At 37.9% G+C, this 22,093-nt stretch overlaps 1 protein-coding gene across 1 annotated transcript; it reads left to right on the top strand.

The window, feature by feature from the left end:
• The first annotated feature begins 5,435 nt into the window (after nucleotides 1–5,435).
• LOC129377444 (nuclear factor interleukin-3-regulated protein-like) lies at nucleotides 5,436–14,115 on the top strand. Its single transcript, XM_055057392.1, has 2 exons — nucleotides 5,436–5,605; nucleotides 13,346–14,115. Exons 1-2 carry the CDS (start codon nucleotides 5,534–5,536, stop codon nucleotides 14,105–14,107), a joined length of 834 nt encoding a protein of 277 aa, XP_054913367.1. The 5' UTR covers nucleotides 5,436–5,533; the 3' UTR covers nucleotides 14,108–14,115.
• Nucleotides 14,116–22,093: the final 7,978 nt, after the last annotated feature.

Below are 22,093 nucleotides of genomic sequence, written 5' to 3'. Positions count from 1 at the left end.
GTTTAAGTGACTGCTGCCTCAGTCTTACTTGATGTTAAGTTATAGTCTGTAATTGATGCAGCCAGTAATAAAAAAGTCACATTTAACATCATGTCATAAAAATTCCTTGCAAACATTTCTAAATCGGCAATTAATTGCAAAAAAATCCCACAAAAACGATCACAAAATCCTGGAGGAACCGCTATTTATTGATGTTTAATATATATTGATTGGTTTTTATCAATATATTCTGGCCGAACTGGCCCTTCAAGAACATTCGCATTTTTTTTTTTGTTTTATTTGTTCGCACCATCTACACCCCTGCTGTATGACGTATAACCGAAAACAAGAAATGCAGCATATTGTTTTAGTGCTGGGCGCTGAATTCAATCTAAAATAAAATAAAAATAATAAAAAACCTTAAGTTTCAGTTTACCAACAATGAAGAATGAAGTGCACGAGAACATTAAAGGTTTCCTTCAAGTGAACTAGAACTTGCATTAACCACATTATTTCAATTTTTAACGTACAGACAGTGAATGGAAAATAAAAAAAAGAAGAAAAAGACAAAGAAAAAAACAAAACAAAAACAAAACATCGGTGGCCAGCAACTTTACAAGAAAAATAACTAGGACAAAGATTCAACCAGACTCATTTCAGCATCACTTGTTGCTTTAATCGTGGCCACAGCGCAACCGTAAACCTCCCTGATCGGCTCCCACAGCAAAGCGCGCACACAGGCAGCCTGGTGACACGACGTGATTGGCTGGCCTCTCGCAGGGAGGCTGAATGCGCAGCAGCAGCGGAGAGTTTCGCAGCGGCGCTCGAGTCTGAAGAGTTACAGGCGCAACTCTCTCCGGAACCTCCACGTAGCACCAGTAAACTTGTTTTTTAAAAAAGTGAAGTTTCTCACCAAAGTGGACGACTGTGCATGACGCTGTGTGCGTTGCGTGTGCGCTGCGTGTGTCGGTGTGTGTGTGTGTCTGTGTGTGTGCGCGAAAGTATTGCAGACTCCTTGAAACTCGATCGGTCCAAATCATCCTCCAGGTGCCATCCTCTGGTTCAGGTCAGTGTCTCTGAAAGTCGTCAGCTATTCAGACTCGGGTGTGTTTCTCTTAATCCAGTTAACCAAGCCTGGGTTTTGTCGGGTGGTTTCAATACGACCGCTATATTGTTTTGGGCATCTTATTTACAGACATATTTGTTGTGTTTTGTTGAAAAATAAATCGGAGGAAATGGTCAGGTTCATTGGCGTTGTGGTGCGTTCACTGACTTGTTGAAAATAAAGATGTCAAGCTGCGCCTTACAGAGGGTCTTATAGAACAGCCAGATGCAAACACAATTCAGAAATAAGTAAATATATATATTTAGTATATTTTGAAAAATAATTACGTGTGTTTGTGTTTTTCAATCGTTTTTTGTTGTTGTTGTTTTATTTTTGGCTTTAAATTGTAATTCGAGAGGAACCGTTTAGAAATGTCTATTATAATCTATGAACCATTTATTCCTCTATCAGAAAGTGCACTTGTTTACAATTTATGGGAATAACTATTTTCCTTCAACTCCATCAGCACCATGTCAACCACGAAGAGCCCTAAAGAGTCAGAGTCGGCCGACTCCTTCCAGCCTTCCTCGTCCTGCTCTTCCTCCTCATCCTCTTCCTCCTCCTCCTCCTCCCTGGAGAGCAGCCGATTCCTGGAGTCCGGTCCGGACCCGAGCCTGGTCCCGGTGACGCGGCCCTCGCTGCTGGCACGACGCCTGGTGCGTTTACGAGCATGTCGAAGTCACCTGAGTCCCGTCAGACGCCGCAAGAGGGAGATGATCCCCGCCGATAAGAAAGATGCCACCTACTGGGATAAGAGGCGCAAGAACAACGAGGCGGCCAAGCGGTCCCGGGAGAAGCGGAGGATCAATGACCTGCTGATGGAGGGCCAGCTGCTGGCCCTGAGTGAGGAGAACGCCCAGCTGCGGACTCAGGTCCTCAACCTGCAGTACCACACTAACCTGAGTCTGGAACAAAGCAAAGCTGTCCCTTCCTGTGCAGCATCCTCTACATCCGTGCTGGCTTCCACTCTGTCTTTATCTCCGCACAATCCTGCTTTTCTACAGGCGGGATGGCGCAATGGTGGCAGCAGCTCTGTTGCTGTTTCTGGTCTTCAACAAGAAACATTAGTGCATCACTTAGAGAGCAAGATTCCTTGTTTCAGCCCCGTTTTTAACCCACTAAGTCATTACTTTGTCACACAAGGCCCCGTGCCTCTGCCAGGCCCCAGAGTCCTCTCCCACGGAGGAGTTGCGGGGCTCTGCAGGCCAGCAGAGGGGGACGTCGACGTCCAGCGACAGGTCTCCTCCAGCAGCAGCGACATCTCCATTTCGACCGACGCTCCTCCCCAGCCACTCTCCGCCTTGGCATCGCTTCTGCCCCCTTTCGACTCACTCCACCATGCCCCCGCGGTCCCATTTCCGCACCAGAACTGGGCGATGCCCCATCTCAACCACCCGGCGATGTGGCGCTCCTCATACCTGCAGAGACCCAGCGTCTACCCCGGCCGGCCCGTCCACATACACGGGAGACAAGGCCAGAGCGTCGGCGTGGAGGAGCACCTCCAGAAGGGGTTCATGAGCCGACTCAACACGGAGCAATGAGAAGCACTCGGGATGCTGCAGTAATAGTGGACACCTGCAGCTCAACTTGACGCTCAAAATACTGATTTACAAATCCCTGTACGGGATACTGTACTTGGTGGACATTTGGAGATCTAGTGTGTGCATGTTTCTCCAAGATAAAACACACCAGCTCTGATTTTCTGAGGTTTCACGAATTTATGTTACCCGTTGCGCTCCTGTTCAGGTGCTGATCGATTTTACACAACCGATTTATGACATTAATTCAAAATAAATATGAGGCATTCTGATCTTTGTTTGAATTTAAAAAAATCTCTCTCTTCATTTGCTTGATTTATTTATATTTCATTTTATTTTATTTACCAATTTATCTGTGGTGAGGGGAAAAAAAACAAACAACCCCCCCAAAAAAACTTCTCTATATTGTGCCAGCGAAACTGGATGTTTGTTGGTCTTCCCCTTTATCCCCACTGCGTGTTTCCCCCGCACGATTTGATTCACTGGAAAACCAAACCCTCAACCGTTCAACCCAACAGTTTAACGACCAAAATTTTCCACCCCTGGGCAATAACTTTCCTCATGCAAGCAGGGAAGCGCAATTAAGCCACCAAAAACTGAGATGCTGCAGTAACTAGAGAGAGGAGGGGAAAAAAGTGACAACAATAAAAAAACAAAAGCAGAATTAAAACAAAAACGAAAATAAAGAAAAAACCCTGAAGTAACGTCATTTCTTCCCAGTTTTAACATGATCGTGTTGAATTTTAATATGAACATCATCTCTAATGAGAAATAAACTCTCCCCCCCTCTTGATGAAGTTTGGATTTGGATCACTGTCTTATTGTAGTTTATTCAAGTGTACTTTACAAGTGAGCTTCATTTATACCAAAAATGAGGTCAGGTAGGCGACTCGAAGTTTGCTTTCAAAAATTATATTTTATTCACTGAAGAATACTTGGCCACTGAGAAGCACAAAAAAAGTCTAAGACTTACCTTATAATTTAATACTAAAGCTTATATTTGTACTGTTGGCAACTTATCAGTTATTTCTTCCACAAATTACTGATACATAAAATGTCTTGATCCATCAGTTTGGCAGAATGTGTTTTACATCAGGTTTGCTTTGAGGCATACCGTTCTGCAGATTAAAGGTGTAGCGTAAAGAAGTATGCAAAAAAACAAACAAGAAAAAAAATCTTATAGCAGTAAACTTAAAGTATGCATTTTTTTATACACTTAAAAATGTCTCGATTTTTTGGGAAGAATAATTAAATTAGTAGATTTTCTAGTACACTTAATGCTTGCTATACTTTACTGAAGTATACTTAATAAAATGAACTTAAATTATTTTTGCTACCATCCTTTTTCGTTGTTCTTTTGGGAAAATATAGGCCTATCCATTCTCTGGAAACGCTGCACAACATCAAAGCATTTTAGTAGTTTCTAAAGGAAGGTCCAAAAACAATTTATTGACATTAGTCATCGATCACTTTCTGCGGAATCCAACTTTAGTATGAAATAGCGACGCCAGTTCCAGCAGAGGGCGCTACAACACAAATAGTGACAAACTCCTCGTCCTGTGATCATATGACTTTTATGGAAGCGTTGCATGACTGATGATTAAGCCTCTTGAGTTTTCAATACCATTTCTAGACTCATTTTAGTTTAAACCAAAATGTATTCATTATATCATGAGTCTAGACCAAACTACTTTGAATAATCTGAGTCAGATTCCCAATTCTTAAAATATTGTCTTATAAATGTGATTTGATCACATATCATCTATGTGCAAGACATAAAGTTTCAATCCTCTAACTATAATTTTCAAAAGAATTGAAACTTAAAAATATGTTTTATGCAAGTATTTATTTTTTTCAGCTACTCTAATACCTCACTTCGAGTCACTATCATGACTCGAAGTTAGAGATGTTTGGTTTGAGTTATTTCCTAATTATTTTCACTGTGCACAGTCCACATGAAAGAGAAAACGAGAATCGATTTTGCAGATTGTTCTACTTCCATATCTACACGTTTCATTTCATCCTCAATCTTAAATCTGAAACAACCAAAACAATGAACCGTCTCCATGTCAAAATGATTGTTTACATTATTGGTAAGTTGAATTTCATGTGAAACCTGAAACGCTATCTACACAAAGACTCCGCATACTGCATGTTCAAAGTGTTAAACCTCTAGCAGCAAGTTGTCCTCTTGTCACAGTCGAGCCTCTAAAGTAAGCAAAATGTGCTGCCAAAAGCAGAAGCAGACTTGCTAACATGTACTGTCATCTTTGACATCTTCGCTGATAACTCCCTACGACTTCTGTATTTTCTGTGAATCTGAGGCTAACAAGATATTTAAAACCACTGTGAAAAGCATCACTTAAGATTTTTTTCTCCACCCCATTGTGCTTCAGTAAGTCAGTCGCTTACTGAATTTGACTCATATTGCCTCTTCTACTGCTGCATCCGACACAACTCTAAAGGTTTTCATTTTACAAGAAAGACAAATCAGGTCAGAATCTGAAGTGTGAAGTCGTCCGACAGAGCTTCTAAATGAACATGAACGCAGCTGCAGTTCACAGAGCGATGAGACAAAGTGCTTTTCTGGAGAAAAACGTAATATTGTACTCATGCAGTTTTATATTACAATACATGAAATGTATTTGAAAATCAGCAGCAGTTTTGCAGAGGGAAGAACCCCTGTGTTGGCAAGCCACTGATACCACAACACGGTTATGATCAAGGGGGGAGTCAGTCTCTTTTCATTTGACAACAGAGGTGGACAGTCAGACTTGAATACAGGAAAACAACACAAAGGCAGAGAGAAAGAGGTGAGAAGCAAGCTGCTGCGTTATCCCTTCTGGTTCTCTTCAGCATTTTCACCTGGTGCAGCCTCACAGCAGAGTTAGGGGGTCTAAGTTACACTTTTATGCTTCGTGAGACCACGACTTTGCTACGGGTTCACCAGCAGCTCGGGTTCACTGGAGTTTGGAGTCTGAAGGTAAGGCCACTGTTCTGCTCATGCAAGACATAGATTTGGAGAAGGAAATGGTTGAAGTGTTTGTGATGAAATAATCAAACGTTTTTCTATGTATTTGTGAACATTAAATTGTGGTGATTGTATCTCACTATCTTGAAACATGGTGACAAAACCCCAGTCAGCTCAGCAAATTGAAAATTCCTTTTTTCATGTTCAGTCAAAATGGTTTTAAGTGGGTCAAGTGACTCATAACATTGGATCTTTGAAATAAGATGGATTTTCTTATGATAATGCATAAGTGACTATTCATTATTCAAGTGCTTTCAAGAAAGGAAGTGTCTCTGTGCTTAAAAAACAAAGATTACGCGGAAGCGACGTGTTTGTATTTAATTAAATAAAACAATAATGCAGAGATGTTTTTTCAGTTCTGAATTATTTAACCTGTTTTGTTTACCTTTTTACTAACTTTCTCAAAAAGTGCATAGAAGAATTTAATAATTTTTACAAAATTTTTATAACGGTACAGAGTGAATCTTTATGATGCGTTCAGTGACAATCATTTGAATTTGAACAAAATGTAATCTCAGACTGCAAAATTCCCTTTACATTGTTTTATGTGGTGATAAAAAGTAAAAACAATCTCAATGCAGTAATTTAATTTACTCTGCAGTAGTGTGTGAATAAACGATTCATCAAAGAGTTAACAAATAACTGTGGATAGCGTATTAATTACCGCATCAGTGTAGTTGGTAGTGCATTTATTTCTTGATTAATTAACTTGCTGCTGCATGTAGAGCAGTCAATTAAAAAAAACTAATAAAAGTGACACTGCTTGAGATTATTAAACAAGTACGGATTTTGATCACCAAATTAAATTAGTTTGTGCGACGTTTTCAAATCCACTTCCTTATAAAGTTCAAACGTTCAACTCTGGATTGCAGTAAAAATTAAGAGAAAGAAAATCAGTGGCTTAGACAAGATGGTGTTTACAGTATTGCAATAAGCAGGAAGCTGCAACATTCACATACCGTTAATATATTGAGTGGCACATCCGTTATGTAAGACCGTACAGAAAGGCTCGTCTCAATGTGACAGCATTTTAGATTAAAAGAAAAACGTTTTCAAATGGGAACTCTCAACTCCTACAGCTTGTCAGTGATTCATAAAGTACTTTTGCTAGTATCCACATGGTGTGGTCTTTATTTCTTATCGATTTTGTGACAGTAAAGCTGAACTCAGCAAATGTTTAGCATACTTTCTGTGTTCCTGATTGGTAAATATAAATATTTTGTGTTCAAACCCCTGATGTGTTCTTCATTTGAAAATGTTTCAGAATGCTTTTCAATTTTTTTTAGCTTTTTTTAGTGTATGAAAAATTGTGTTTATTTACTGGTGAAAATATGGAATGTATTCAAAAGCAAACTTTGTACCTGCTTCACCACTTGCAGTTGAGCCTTTTCTGAAACAATCCAAAAGTTACGTGAAGCTTTCTTTTCATGTCATGTCACTATAATCAAGCAAGCCTCATAGATAATCTGCTCGACTACATGTAGCTAGTCATGGTAAAGTAACTGTTTGATTGCTTTTAGGGTTTGCATCTAGCATCAAAATAGACAAGTTGCACTTGTTAAATATGAAACTGTTCGTATGACCTTTAGCCTTTTGGATTATTTGTATGGATTCCTGTATGGACAGGTGTGTCTGTGTGTATGGAGTAGGTATTTGTGCTAATTTGTTAAATTAAATCAATTTGTTTATTTCAAACAGGTTTTTAAAAACAAGAAAACAAGGAATCAGTGGGACAGGGAAACCATGTGCATACGTAACCTAGAATAACATAATTTGTTTACCACTATTTTTTATTTGAAAAGGACCAGGAAGAAATGAACACTTATTTAATATTACCCCTTATCTCAATTTAATGAAATATATTACCTACCAACTCAGTATTTAGAAAAATTTGTAAATAAAACCATGTAATAATATTCATGTGCCTGTTCAAAATACTGTGCTAATGAGCCAACACATAAATTATATAATATAAACAAAATTGCAAACTAGCTAATAAAAAGACAAGAACATTTACTGATAATAATAATAGTAATAATGAAAATGACCAACTCCATGCCAGTGTACACCGATAAATTCTTCTTAATCTATTTTACAATAAATAAAGTTTAGTGAAGCAGAAAGAAAAAGAATGATGATAATAATGTTAGTAAGATAACAAAAATAAGCTCCCAATAATGGCAATAGTAACACAAAAGGAAGTAAGCAAAAAAACTCATGTTTGTGTTAATTCCCTTCTTCTCTGTACAATGTGAGTAACTTAGCTTTGTATTTAATTATAGACTGGTTGATGTTTGGACATTGTTTTCGCTCCATATTCAGCATGCGCCATTGTTTGACCCCAGCTACAGTCATGTAAAATCTTTTCACAGTTGCTTGGACACTACATATTTTGAAATTCAGCGTTTCCCTGAAGTTGTACCCACTGTCCCTGTCATAAAATACTTTCTGAAGATAAAGATTAGAAGAGCAGTAACTGTAAGAAAGCCTAAACCCACCCAGCAGGAAATAGCTGTCTACAGCTGCCTGGAATAAGAAAGACCAAGGAGGGGGCGAGCGCTGCGCCATCAGGGTTGGGCACAGTCAACTTCAAGTTTCTTCACAACTTTAAAACTGAATGGTGTGTCTGAATGTTATTTATTTAGTTAGTTATTTTAAAGCCACATTTAACTTCTTAGCATCTGAGATATCAGAGATTAATTGTTCCCTTGTCTCTGGAATTGTCCCTGCTGCACTTCAGATGGTCACGTCTGAAGAGCAACACTGTTGATCCACATGTTATCGAAAACTACTGGACCAAATCAAACTTAGACTTTCTTCACAAACTAAAAGAAACAGCAGTTTGCAGTAAGAGACATGTATTAACTATTTATTTTATGTAGATTACCCAGGTCCATAGGTTGTTTGTTTTACCCCCTTGCCGTCATAAGGGGAAGCCGGCTTTTGTGGTCCAATGAAATGGATTCCCCATGGATCAGTGATAGGCCTCATGTCCAAATATCTATAAATGTAGATTCCAAACTCTTCTTGTACTTTAAGCCAGTCTTCATAAACTGACTTGACTTGAATCTTCATAATTGAAGTCAAAAGTTTTATTTGATGCTTTTACTTAAATAAGCAAACCTTCCTGCCAAATTTACAGAATATTTATCCCGCAGCATGATGGTACCCCCTCTGTGTTTCGCCATAGGCATAATCACAACACTCTTCATCTGGTTTGCTTTGCAGAAGCTGTACGTGTTGCTACAAAATAAATCACATTTTATGAAATTAATTCTTTCTCTTTGTCATTCAAATTAATTTTGCCAAATTTTGTGTCTTGCGATTTTTGATTTAGTTTAGTGACTAAGTCATCATTTCATTATCATTTTGTGGGTTTCTGTGAGGTGGTTTGTGTCTGTTTATGAACTTTGAGTGTGTAGGCGCATGTCTGAAACTTTTCATGGTTAATACCAAGGAAACTGCAGTGTTTTAGGACTCAGAAAACAAATAAAACATGTCCAGTTAGCATATTAATATTATTAGTTTGTAGAATAGATTTTAAAAAAAGAAAAATTGCCTTCCTGTAATAACAGCAACAAACTCTGATTGGTTTAAGAGCTGTAAAAAAATGTAAAACGTTACAATGAAGACAGATGTTTGTTGTACATGTAAGATTAGTCTGAATGTGAAATAAGTTGGATTAAGCTTTACTGGTTTGTAAATGAACTGGTTTGTTGGAATATTTTGTGTAAACTGAGAAACAAGCCTGAAAAATGAAACTGAAAAACAAAGATTCTGTTGCCGGGCCCCTTTTTACCTCATTTTATAGATTATATATTGAATCTGTGCCGATGTTTTGTCTCCTCTGTTGATTTGGAGATCTTAGTATTAGGTCAGAAAATGCACTTAGCGGAGTAATACAAGGAGTTGAACTACAGACATAGTGCTAATCTTGCTGACAGCTCTCACTCTTTACATGCTGAGTCCCAGTTTCTGCCTCTGGCTCAGACTTCTCTGTATGAAAAGCAACAAGCACTCCTTTTGTTCCTGCATCAATTTTTCTTTTTAATGCAGGACGAGGTAGATAGAGGATTCATACCTGACTCCTGGTTGATTTTTGTTTCATAGATCATTGATGTTTTTGTAGCAACTGTCAGTCGACAATGATATACATTGCTGCACTCTTCCCATCATGTACTGATTTATATTTATGTCTTTTTGGTATGTTTGATTGTTTTCTACTTGTTAACTTTTTAAACATGATGTCTTTTTATGTTCACGTACTTGTTGTAACATTAATTGCCCACTCGGGACTTGAATAAATCTTAAATATAAAAATTTTACAAACCAGAAAAATAACACAGATGTGATATTTTAGGATAAATGCTATTAGCTGTCGTCAGCGATCGTCATGAGCAAACGATTGAGGTTGAGCTGCATGGATTAATTCCCACAAATGGGAATTTATTCACTAGAACTTTACCGATGACGGTTTAAAACAAACACAAACGATGTAATTAGGAGAAGAGTCGTTCCAAGCAGAAGACTAATGCTTTTCTATGTGAGATTATTTTAGCAATGACTGGCCTCTCGTAGAGCAACACAACAACAGATGGCAGACTGCATGAAAACGGATAGACACCAAAAGAAGAAGTTTGAAAGTTCCTTACTAAAAAGCAGGCTGGCTATAATTAGTCAATAAGAAACAGGTGCAGCAGGGGTGGTGAGCAGGCTCGACCTCAAGAGAGATTTCACTCAGGAACCCTTTTTTTTATATTCTCTTCATCTGTGTCTCCCTGAGTGATTATTGTTCTCGCTTTTCCTGTTGCTGCTTTTTAAATATACAACAGTCAGTGCCCCACAGTAGTGTATATGCAGGTGTGCAGTATCTCACACACAGGGTATGCAGTGTTGCTGAGCATGGGTTTGAATATTTTTAACCCGATGTGTTTTCTCGCCACCACACACAGGGTGCTTGACTGGGCCTCTTTTAAACTCTGGCTTTGATGCATCTGCCACTGCGTTGCACTCGCATGCAAATTCACAACAAGATGGAGAGCAAAACTGCCACGAAAGCTAAACGAAAATAATTTTAAGGAAAACGAAGTTTGAAAATAAACGCCGCCTTTCCATTTTGAAGTAGCACTTTGCTACACTTTGTTCCCAAGAGAGCACTTATGTGTGACATCTTGAGTGACAGCTTCCATCATGAGGTATCACATTTAGCTGCAAGCATACAATGAGACCATGTTGTTAGATTGAAGTGACTTTTTAAGCATAAAGGTGTGAGAAAAACACATAGGCTAAAAGTTACATCTCTAAGTGGAGAAATTTGTTTGTGATCGCACGCAGAGGAGTGTGAACGCTGTGGTTTTAACGGGTCTACTCATCTCACGTTAGGTAAGGTTTCCCTCAAAGCCACACATAAATTTATGTTAATGACCAAGAATTTGCCAGAAATTGGTAATATTTTCTTCTTAAGGTCAACCTGAAACCTTTAAAGTCCCATTGATAAGCAGAAAGCAGGGTACAAAGCTTTGGGAAAGACCATGGGAATACAAGGAGAGATCAAGTAAGAATCAAAAAAATGTGCAGGCTCATCTGAGGTATTATCTTAATTAGGTCTGCTCCGCTGGTCAAACTCAGATCATATAAATATAAGCAATCACATTGTTTCATATTTAGTTTTCTGGATTCCTCAAAAACTTTGTGGCTACTGAAAACTTTGTCTGAAACTGGATTGTGTGTATCTTATTTGGCAATCCTACTTTGTGTCCAATAGTCATAAATTTGAGCAAACAAAGATTTCATACTGGACTCCTAAAACCTCTGTTATTGGGCCCCTTTTGTTCGCCAGTTGCTGTTGTGGAATAATAAACATCTCTCACAACATGTTAATCCAATATCGCTTTTTATAATTGTCTCACCACGTGATGCAAACTTTGCCTCTTGCAAAGGTTTTGTTTCAGGTTTCAAGACTGGGCTTCAGCAATCCTAAAACTTTTTTTTTTTTTTTCTAGAGTAACTCCAACTTTATTGTTGGTCACTCGCAATGCAGCCCAAATTACGATAAACCTTTGACACTTGGAAAGTAGAACTAAGGAAAGAAGTAGTTTCTGTTTCCTGTCATATTTTTTCAAGTGGTCTAGACAGGTAGGAGGTGACACTGGGTCAGGGTAGCAGAAGAGGTTGATTTTGAATGACAGAGCTTAGGTATAGCGACTGCACCTCCGTAGTGGTGGAAGGTGTTAGGAGCTGAAAACACTTCAGCTCTGTTCTACTTTAAGAACAAGCATGCACAGTTTTGAAGGTTTTTATAGATTGAGATTCTGTGGAATTGATTGAATTACAAGATAAACCACAGTACACTTCTAAATTCATTGTGAGTTTATTTTCTCAACCTATTAAGGTTTTGTCTATAAAAATCTGCATTTTTTTTTCTTTACCAATGTGTGTTGTAACATTATGAGTCACAGCAGTGGTTTTTACCACTAACTGCAGCATTCAAGTGAACTGATCTTTTTGTTTTCTATTGTTTATTTGTGTGTCTAGTCAGTCAGAGATAGACATTCATGTTGAGCACGATAAATGGGAAAAGTATTGCTGCAGATGCTAAAGTTTGAATCTGATTCATAATCTTGATTTGAAGAACTTTTTCATGTAATCGCATTTTCAGTTTATCGTGCTGTAGTTCTAAATCTAAGATGTTTTTGACAACCCCACCTATAGGTGGATGATTCTATACCTAAATGCAATGAGGTAATTCTCACCCTCAATAACTTTGTTGCACATAGATTACTGTTCAAGTAGCTGGTCGCTTGCATGAGCATTTGCACTAAAGTGCACAAAGTTAAAATATAAGAGGGCACTGAAGATGTTTTATAATACCTTATCAATTTCCTATCAAAACTTTTCAGAAATTTTTCGTAAAATTATTCCTAAGCACAGTTTCTTAAATGTGGATAAACTCATGGGGGCAGCATGATAAAGTACCATTGTGTGAACACACGTGAGTTTTACTGAGCAGAGAATTATCACAGCTTCCAGCAGATTATGGGAGAGATCAATGTGACCACAGTTTGGTCAGACAGTTTTGTCTGTAATTGGTGTTGAAACATGCAGGTTATGAATGCCAGGGAAAGTAATACCATATTCCCTTCTATCAAAAGTCAAATGTATTGATATAGCATATTTAAGAACAACAAACAGTAGACTTCAACTTAAAACAAAATACAAACAGGATAAGACAGATTAAAGAAAAACAAAAAATCAATATTATAAAAGAACTCCAACAAATTCATCTCTTAATGTGATACTTACCACAAAAGCATTGTCCTATTCAGCCATAATATTTCAAATTTGAGGTGTATATCTTTATTTGCCATATCATGTGTTTATCTTTAAGTATATCTAGCTTTTGAAAAGGATTTTTTTCTGACACAAGACCGTCTTCAATTAGACAAATTGTTTTCAGTTCCTATTTTGCCTGATAAGTTAAAAAGTAAAGTTACTGTTTTCTGTAGTAAAGGCTTTATCAGTGGATTATTGGGTGCGGTTTGAGGGAAAAGGGCCGATGTAGGGCTTTACCCAGAGCACAAACTGATGAGACAGCTTACTTTAACATTTCTATCATGTAATTCTCTAGAATTTTTTGTGACAAATCTGTGCATCTTTGCAAGTAATTATTTCATTTTTTTTCTTTTATTTTAGGTCGTTTCTTTGTGTTTCTTTTACCTTAGCATGGAGTCCCTTTCCTTCCCTTTCCAAAGAGGTGAAGACAGCACTGCTTTCCACGCTGAAAGTGATCTGGTGCGTAAAGGACCTCGTCGCAAGAGGGAATTCATACCCGAGGAAAAGAAGGATGCCCTCTACTGGGAGAAGCGTCGCAAGAACAACGAGGCAGCCAAACGGTCACGGGAAAAGAGGAAGTTAAATGACTATGCCCTGGAGTCTCATTTCATGGCTCTGAAAGAAGAAAACACCAGGCTTAGTTCTGAATTAATGGCCATCAAGCTACATTTTGGCCTCGCTCAGTCCACAGCATACACAGGTCGCCAAAGCAACCAACTGCAGCATCATTCCCACAGCAGCATCCAGCACAGCACCTATAACCAATCCCTGCAGGGGAATCCCTACTGGAGCACCAGAGACTCTTCCTCTGTGGCTAATCACCAGTCTTCTTACCCATTTTTAATTCCTGCATATGCCCTACACACAATGAGGGGCTATTCTTATATAAACGGATCTGGCACAGGTGGATCTGGTGTCCTACCACCTCTTGTTCTTCCTCGAAATCTGCTGCCACCCTACTCTGCTTGTCCTGGGACTCTTCTCCCGAAGCCCCATCCCACCAGAGCCACTTCTGACAAAGAGGAGGAGCAGCAAGTACCAGGGTTTCAGTACCAACCCGTCCCACATCACAAAACAAGGAAAGACAAAAGTTCTCCAGTAAGACAATACATCTCCGACTGACAAGAACCAAGGGAGTTTTTCAGTTCTTTTGTGCCTACTTGTCACCAAGTTTATTTTAAATTTCTGTCATTTGAAATGTTGCTAAAAAAAAAAACGGCCCAATTTCTCTAAGCTGATACCGCAACATTATTTGAAAGCAAACAGTACAGCAGCATCTCATTCAACATAACCAGCAGTGTGTGATCCAATATGTCCTCCTGACTCACAATATTCAAGAAAAAGTCAATTCACACTACATAATGCCTCCCGAAAGAGTGGAAATGTTAAGATATGCTCATCATGCATATTTACTACTCAAGGTTTGCAGTCTGTACATGTTTTAGATTTGAAAATGTCTTCATAAATAGTTGTGGTTCGAGACATAACATAACTGCACATCACAGCATAAAATAAGTTGTGAACCATCTAAAGGAACGATCAGACGGTCAAATTTATCCACGTAGCTTCAACGTTAGCTTATTTGACATGTCTAAAGGTTGATCAAAACTGATGACAGCGGTGTGTTCTTGGTCGCAAACAATAAAATATGACAACTGACAACTTTGGTTTTCTTGTGTGGGCACATTTAGCCTTCTTGTTTAACCCCTTTATCACAGTGCGTTTGAATGTTTTAGTATTAAAATACAATCTTTTATGATCTTTTGCTGTAAGAATTTAAATAAATGATGTTTAAAACTATGAGATACATGCACTCATCATTTGTTAATGGTCCAAATTCTGCTGGTTTTCTTTATGAACACATTCATTCGTTTCAGTCATTTGATGTGATTTATTTGAATGATTCTATTTCCTGATACATTTCAAAGGTTTATTCTGTTATTTTTGATTAACATGACTTACAGCTGACAAAAACTGCATTCTCCCTGCAGTGTCACAGATTATCACAGATTATCACAGATTGTCACAGATTATAATGTTATAACATAAGTGACAATTTTAAGAACTTGTGTTTCTATAAAAGTTACCTACTGTAGTTTGAAGAAACAGGTAGAAATAAACAGCTTGATGACATTTTTACTTTTTTATGGCACTTCTTTACAACACTTGAGATGTCTTTAACGGAAATCTATTAGACATCCCACAATTTAGTAGTTCAGAAATTATATTTGACAATCAAAACTATTACAGCTGATGATGCCTTGAATTTATGACCGCATTTTAAAACAGATTTACACTACAAAGCACTTTCCTACAGTAGGCTCATGTCCTCCAGTTGGCTCTGAGTCTTTGCTTATAATTGAGTCAGCAGGACGGACTGCTTGCCTGGCCAGTAACAACGTTGGTATCAGCAGTGTCTGGGTAAAAGCCAACAACCTGCTGCTTTCTGAGCTGCTGATGACTTAAGCACTCAGCCAAGAGAAAGGATACCTAAAGGATCCTTTCACTCCTGTTGTTTTAGAGTACCATTATTAGCACTCAGGTAAGACACTTCTAAAGTTGTCTCTGCTTACGCAGTAACTTAACAGAGCCCAAGAGCCGTGTGTTTGACGTATTAAAGTACTTAGTGCATCTACAGTCCAGAAGTTGTGATTCTCTCCTAAACTCTTGGATTTTGTTTCACAATCCTCTTCAGAGTGTTATTTTCTCTCCTGCCTGTGCACCTATTTTCTGCCTTCCACTCAACTTTCCATTGGCATGCTTGGAAATATAACTCGCTCCCTAACTCTTAATCGAGCAGCATCTTCCAAAACAGTCGATTTAACTTAACCTTCTTCTGCTTTTCAAATAGTATAAATAACTCAGCTTAACCATAATAATTAATTCAGCGTAGCTATACCCCACAACTTCTTGATCAGCCAAAAATGAGGTGGCATAAATGAACTCCAACACAACTTGCTACTTTTGAAAGCAAATACTTAATAAATGCACACGACATAAAATAATGTTACCCCAAAATGTGCAAACAACCGTTGAAAAATTTTATCACATTTACAGTAACTGGTGGAGGTGGACTCTTACTTTTATAGTCACCCCATTTCTAATAACAGCAAGTCATGAAACAAGTTTCAACTGTATCAGTCACAGCACAAAATGATTAGTCCAGGAAACAACTCATGATTATAGTTTCAGGTGTTTGATGGTTTAATAATGTGCAACAGCACAAGTTTTGCACAAGCAAAACTTGTGCAACAGCCATTACACAAAAATGGCTGTTATGGAAGATCTGCATGATGAAGGTTGTTGATGACAGAAAAATCAAAACCAAGTCCTGTTTTTCTGTTTGGCCCAAGCCATGCAGGGGAAGAAGATGCTCCAGGTAGAGAAGCCTAAAACTGAACCTCTTGGTTTACATGCTAAGTAGTATCTGTAGTTGGATACTCTGAACTGAGCATCTCCATGGTGAAAAAATGGAAGGGAAACCTCTTTTCATCTGTCATGGAAACTGGACTTGATGGGAAGATGGCCCTAACAGCAGGGTGATCCTTCAGATAGGCCATTTAGTGACAATAAAAGTTTGAGAGCTAATTCACATCAAACCATATTCACGTGTTAGAATAGTTCATTCAAAGTACGATGATAGTAAACTAATACCTTAAAAACACTGTGTTCAACATGGCAGTGGCACATGATGTTCTGCAGGCATGAAATCAGGTCAGATTTGATTTGGATACATCGGAGAGCACAAACAATTTGATCAGGTCAACGAGCTTCAATGCAAGAGTTTATATCCAACCATGTATCTGTTTTTGATCCTGTTTTGACTTCCAGGATCAAAACAGTTTACAAAGGACAGTGGTTTAAAATATTACAACCAGTAAAAAACAAAAACCCATGGAAATTATAAAAAATGACATGGGTTGATGTCAATAAATATTGGTAACAAATAAATATTGGTAGCAATTTACGTAGATTCTGAAGCTGTGTTGTATTGGTTGTCTTTACCCAGAATGCCTTGCACTGTAGTTCACGTCCTGCTTTTGAAGCGGTCTCCGATCCACTTGGTATTCACATAATGCATTCAAACAGCGTTTACACCAATCAAACCAAGACCTATGTTTTTAGGCAGACCAGAGTTTGACTGCAGATTCACACAACTCCAAGCAAACCGCTTTCTGTTCAAACATACTACAATCTGATAAAAGTGGATGAAACAGTGCTGGTGTGAATGCACCATTAAAAGCAGCAAGTTCTGTCATTTTCTTGCATTCAGATGGTAATGAGTTTCATATTTTTTTTTAAATAAAAACAGTAGATTGATCAAGATTTGAAAACTGACGTTCACTAAGCTCTTTGCACATGGTTGAGCTTCAGCTGGACTTGCAGCTGTAATTGTAGTAAATGGTGGTTCTACAGAGTATTAACCGAGTATTAACCAGTATTAAAACCGGTGTCATTTTCCTTCCACTTCATAATTTTTTTTTGCCACACAATTAAATGTGAATACTTTCAAAGGACAGTGTGCACAAATGAAGATCATTTTCCCCTTTTAACAATTTTACCTAGAAGTGGTGAGAAAATGGAACTGAACCACCTGTCAGATGAACCAACAAATAAAAGAGAAAAATTACGTGAGATTTGAGTCATACTCACACCACTACCATTGAGTCAAAATGAAACCAAGGCAAGCCTGAGTAATTGTGCCATGAGGTTTTAATTGATGTAATGCGGGACTTGAAAATGTTAACAAGAATTGAAACTAATGCATGAGGATATACTTAAAATATAATAATAATTATTTTGCAAGTCGTGCAATATTCAACAGTTCAATTGAATTTGTGCGCCTAAATAAAATATCTGAACTTAATCCGATTAAACGCAAGCAGACAAAATGAAGCTCGCACATTGTCTGTAGATGTTTTTTTTTTTCTCTTCAGCAACTGCTAACCACAACAATCCCATTTAGGCCACCGCATTTCAACACCATGGTAACACAATATGTGTAATAACTCTGCACACACACAAACATACACTCATTTACGTGTGCACGCACCACGTTATATCATCTTTTTTACCCAATCAATGTTCCCAGCATTGCACCAAAAATAGCTCTGGTGAAGTTCAGCATCTCTGTGCTAAAGTGCAATCTGACATCATTTCCTCTTACAACCAAATGACAGAGGCACTCAAGAATAAGGCTGCTGCACATTTTGCCACTCTTACCTGTGTTGTGTGATGGGGTTATTGTATAGCTCATGTTCAGTGGACTAATTTGATCAGTGATGTAATCTCACACAAATGCCAGTAAAGACAGCCTTGCTGGTGACACATCTTCCCTTGCTGTGCAGACTGAGATGTTGGTGCATAAGGCGTTAATTCCTCTTCAAAGACCCCCACCTCTGCAGTTAACACATACAAACGTTGGAGGGAGTTTTCACATGCACCTAAGTTACTTCATAAATACAATTTGCTGGTCAAAGATATCAAATAAAAACAGAATGAACAGTTTCTGTCTTGAACAAGATTGCACTTTGACTTCCTCCACAAGAAAACACAAAAATTTCAATATGCAAATAGTTCACATGCTGCTTTTAGTACTACAAACAACATTTTGAGGGTTTAGATGCTTAGATTTTCATACACTGATTCACATTTATGTACTTTTTTTTCTTTTAAACTATGACTGTCGGTTTTGCATAACTTGAGTCTGAAGACTCAAGTTATGCATTGCCCCTGTCTGTAAAAAGGTGAATTGTAAAAGTCTCATAACAGGGATTTCTATATTTCTGAGTCACCTGATGATCATTTTTCTTTTTCTCATGATGAGTGCAGCAATTGATAAGTCACAATCTTTGCCAATGCATCTGCTGGTGTAAATCATTACAACAGAACTTGACTGTGATGACAAATGCTCCCACTTATGTGCAGGTAATGCACAATATAGTATACAGTATATGGAAATAGAGCCTTTTAATTTCTTTATTCCTCTGTGCAAAATACTAACGCGAACATTCATTACTGTAACACAAACTCACAAGACGTGCAGCAAAAAGTCAGATGATATTTGTGACATCAAAGGTGCAAAAGCCCTTTACACACACTCCTCTAAGGTGAGGACATATCACTCAATGAGTCATTCTTTGCCATATTTATGGACATAAGTGTGGGGAGAGTCAGACCAATAAACACCAACAGAGTGGCCAAAGTGTCAGTGCCCGACCCCCGCAGCGCAGGCGTTTGAAGTCTGTCACACACTTATTTTTTCCCCTTTCAGTTGGAACTATGTATGTGTGCCCTGAGGAGGAAGGGTCATCTCAGGCTCAACTCAAAGTGCTTTTAATAGGTTATGCGTCTTTATTTGGACTGAAATAGCACCCATGTGTATTTGAAAAGACGTGATGAGGATTTTTGTCAGGTCCGTTTTCTGTTTTTACACATGCAAAGATAAAAAACATTCTTCATTCAGCAGAGGCCAATTTTGTCATGTTTGCTTAAAGGCAAGGGTCAAAGACATTAGCAATATAGGCAGAAAGGATACATGATTTTCTTTTTTCCAGCCTCATGATTCATATAATTAAAATATTCAGTACATGGGCTGGAAGTTTTAAATGTTCGGCATTAAAACAGAAACTTGATAAAACGTAATAAAATATTTATAGTGATATCTTTACTAACACGTGAGAAGAAAAAAAAAATTCTTGTCTGGAACTACCTCAATCTTAATCATTACTCTTGACATGTTTGGGCCTTTCTGAATGCATTTCCTCCCAGGTTATGATGGTTATATAATGCACAACTTCACTGACTTCCAAAAATAAGAACTGGATGAAAACAAAATTTGTTGTGAATTTTCATATGTCACAAAGGATCTGAACTACACATGTGAGCTCAAAACCACTGTCAAGTTCAGAAAAACAACATCCTGTGTTTTCCTTTTGTCTTTTTGAAAACATATTATGTGAGTTTTCAATACTATTATTAATAATACCAAAGTAATTCAAGTTATTTAGGCCTATACAAAAAACACCAAACAAGAAATTAAAGAAACTATTTTTATTATTGTTTTAAAAAATCTCCTGCAGAACCAGCTCCCAGTTTTAGGTAGTGATCCAGACCACTTGTCTACTTTTAAGAACGGGCTTAAAGCCTGAAGACTGGTTAGCTGGAGTTATCTCTATAGTTATGCTGCCAGATAAGAAACTGACCACTTCTGTGCTGCATTCTTCTTATCTCTCAAGTTTTGCAATATGTGCGGTTGTTTCAACCTTTAACGTTACATGTTGACTCCCATTTTGCACTTTGTAGAAGAAGCCACATCTGGTCTGGCGGTCTTATTAGCTGTGACATTTTTGTGAATGGGGGCATGAGCTGAGCTGCTGCTGCCAACAACTTAGCATTCTCTCAGTCTATAGATGATACACTTGAACCTGTTTTTCAATGTTTAACCCAGTCTCTCCACTAGACGCTATTGGTTGAACTTATGTTGCAGCTAACTCTGTTTGCTGTTTTTCATTGTTTAGCAGGGCTATTCCTGCCATTAACTTCTTGTTTCTCTCTAACGTAGAAAGTACTCCAGGACCAGTGCTTCTGTTTGTATTCTCAAACTCCCAGTCAGTCAGGCCAGACTGACTGTGTGTCAGACTGAGCCCCAGTCAGGTTCTCCTGGAGGATTTCTTCCTGTTAAAGGGGAGTTTTTCTTCTCCACTGTGGCTACATGTATCCTCAGTATGAGGGATTGCTGTAAAGTCAATGACACAATTGGAGCTACTGTCTTTAGTCGCTACAAGCGAGGAGTGAATGTTGCAAGTCACCGATTGCAGTCTGCTGGGGTTCATTTTGATGGAAAGCTTTTTTTAAAAAAACTAATTTCAATAACAAACCAAATTTGACTGCACAGATTCAGGCATTTTATTCAAGTCCCAATGGGAAATTGATAATGGAGGGAATGTATGTAGGAATGAATTGCCTTCTTTGTAAAGTGCTTTGAGATAGCATGTTGTGAATTGGTGGTACTTAAATATTAGGACTTGATATGACCATGTGAAGATCTTTAGGATAAAGATATGGGATTTATAGAGACATCCAAAGAAAATAGAGCACTGAAAATAAAGGTTTGGAAGCCACAGCGCAAGTTTAACTTTCATTGGAGGTGTGCTAGGAGGAAACCCTTGCTATCTAAGGAAAATATAAAGGACAAACTAAACATCACATTGAATAATGTTCTTTGGAGAAATGGGTTTTAAATTTAATATTTTGGACATCAGAACAGATACCACTTTGGCATAAACCAAATAAAACCTTCCAGGACAACATTTCTATCACCTTGAACCTGTGAAGTGCAAGTGTCCTGCTTTGCTGCAGTAGTTCTTGGCCAGATTATAGTTCCAGAATCTGTGGGGGGGAAAAAAAGCAAAAGCCGAACTGAATACACCAACATGACAATTGACCAAAACATTTTAGTAAATCCAGGCAGAACCTGCTGAAAAATATGAAATAAAATATCCTCAGACGAGTCTGACTTCAGAATTGGTGGAAAGAGTCAAATTCTCATTTTGAATCATTCGATTTTTAGCATCATAATATTTGCCTATTTATGGTTCCTGGCAACGTACCTTCAGGTAAAAAAAAAGTAAAGAATGAGGATTCCTCCCAATGTTCCAACTTCATCTCAATCAACACCAGATAATTATGAATTAGACAGATGCATTATTTTTACAGGACAACAATGCCTACCTGTCATGTTGGATTCAAGCATTGATGAAGATGAATTAATGTCAGGCTTGTGGAAAGGTGTGACCTTATCTCTGATTTATTCCACAAACTCAGCCAATATAAATCCATAATATCAATTATCAAGTGAACTTAAATGATCAATGCTGACTGTTGTTTAATTCATCAATTCAAATTGTTAAAACTAAGACACACAGTCTGAACATGCTTTCACTTATATAGTTGTTCAGATCAACAGGTAGACGCTTGAATTAGAAAAGACATTTATGAAAAATTAATGAAGAAAATAAAATATGTCTGCATTATTTGTCGACACACAATATGTTAAACTCCCATAGTAGCTCAATAAATTGATTTCCATGTTTGCTTCAAACAGTT

The sequence above is a fragment of the Poeciliopsis prolifica genome, unplaced genomic scaffold (assembly GCF_027474105.1).
Source record: "Poeciliopsis prolifica strain line A6 unplaced genomic scaffold, Auburn_PproV2 SCAFFOLD002, whole genome shotgun sequence".
Lineage (NCBI taxonomy): Eukaryota > Metazoa > Chordata > Actinopteri > Cyprinodontiformes > Poeciliidae > Poeciliopsis > Poeciliopsis prolifica.
This window is presented reverse-complemented; position numbering and strand designations above follow the sequence as displayed.

What these genes read in the sequence shown, in the direction of transcription:
- LOC129377444 (XM_055057392.1), top strand. Translation starts at nt 5,534, where the DNA reads ATGCTTCGTGAGACCACGACTTTGCTACGGGTTCACCAGCAGCTCGGG. An exon ending in CTGGAGTTTGGAGTCTGAAG is followed by an intron (nt 5,606 to 13,345) that starts GTAAGGCCACTG and finishes CTTTTATTTTAG; the next exon opens with GTCGTTTCTTTGTGTTTCTT.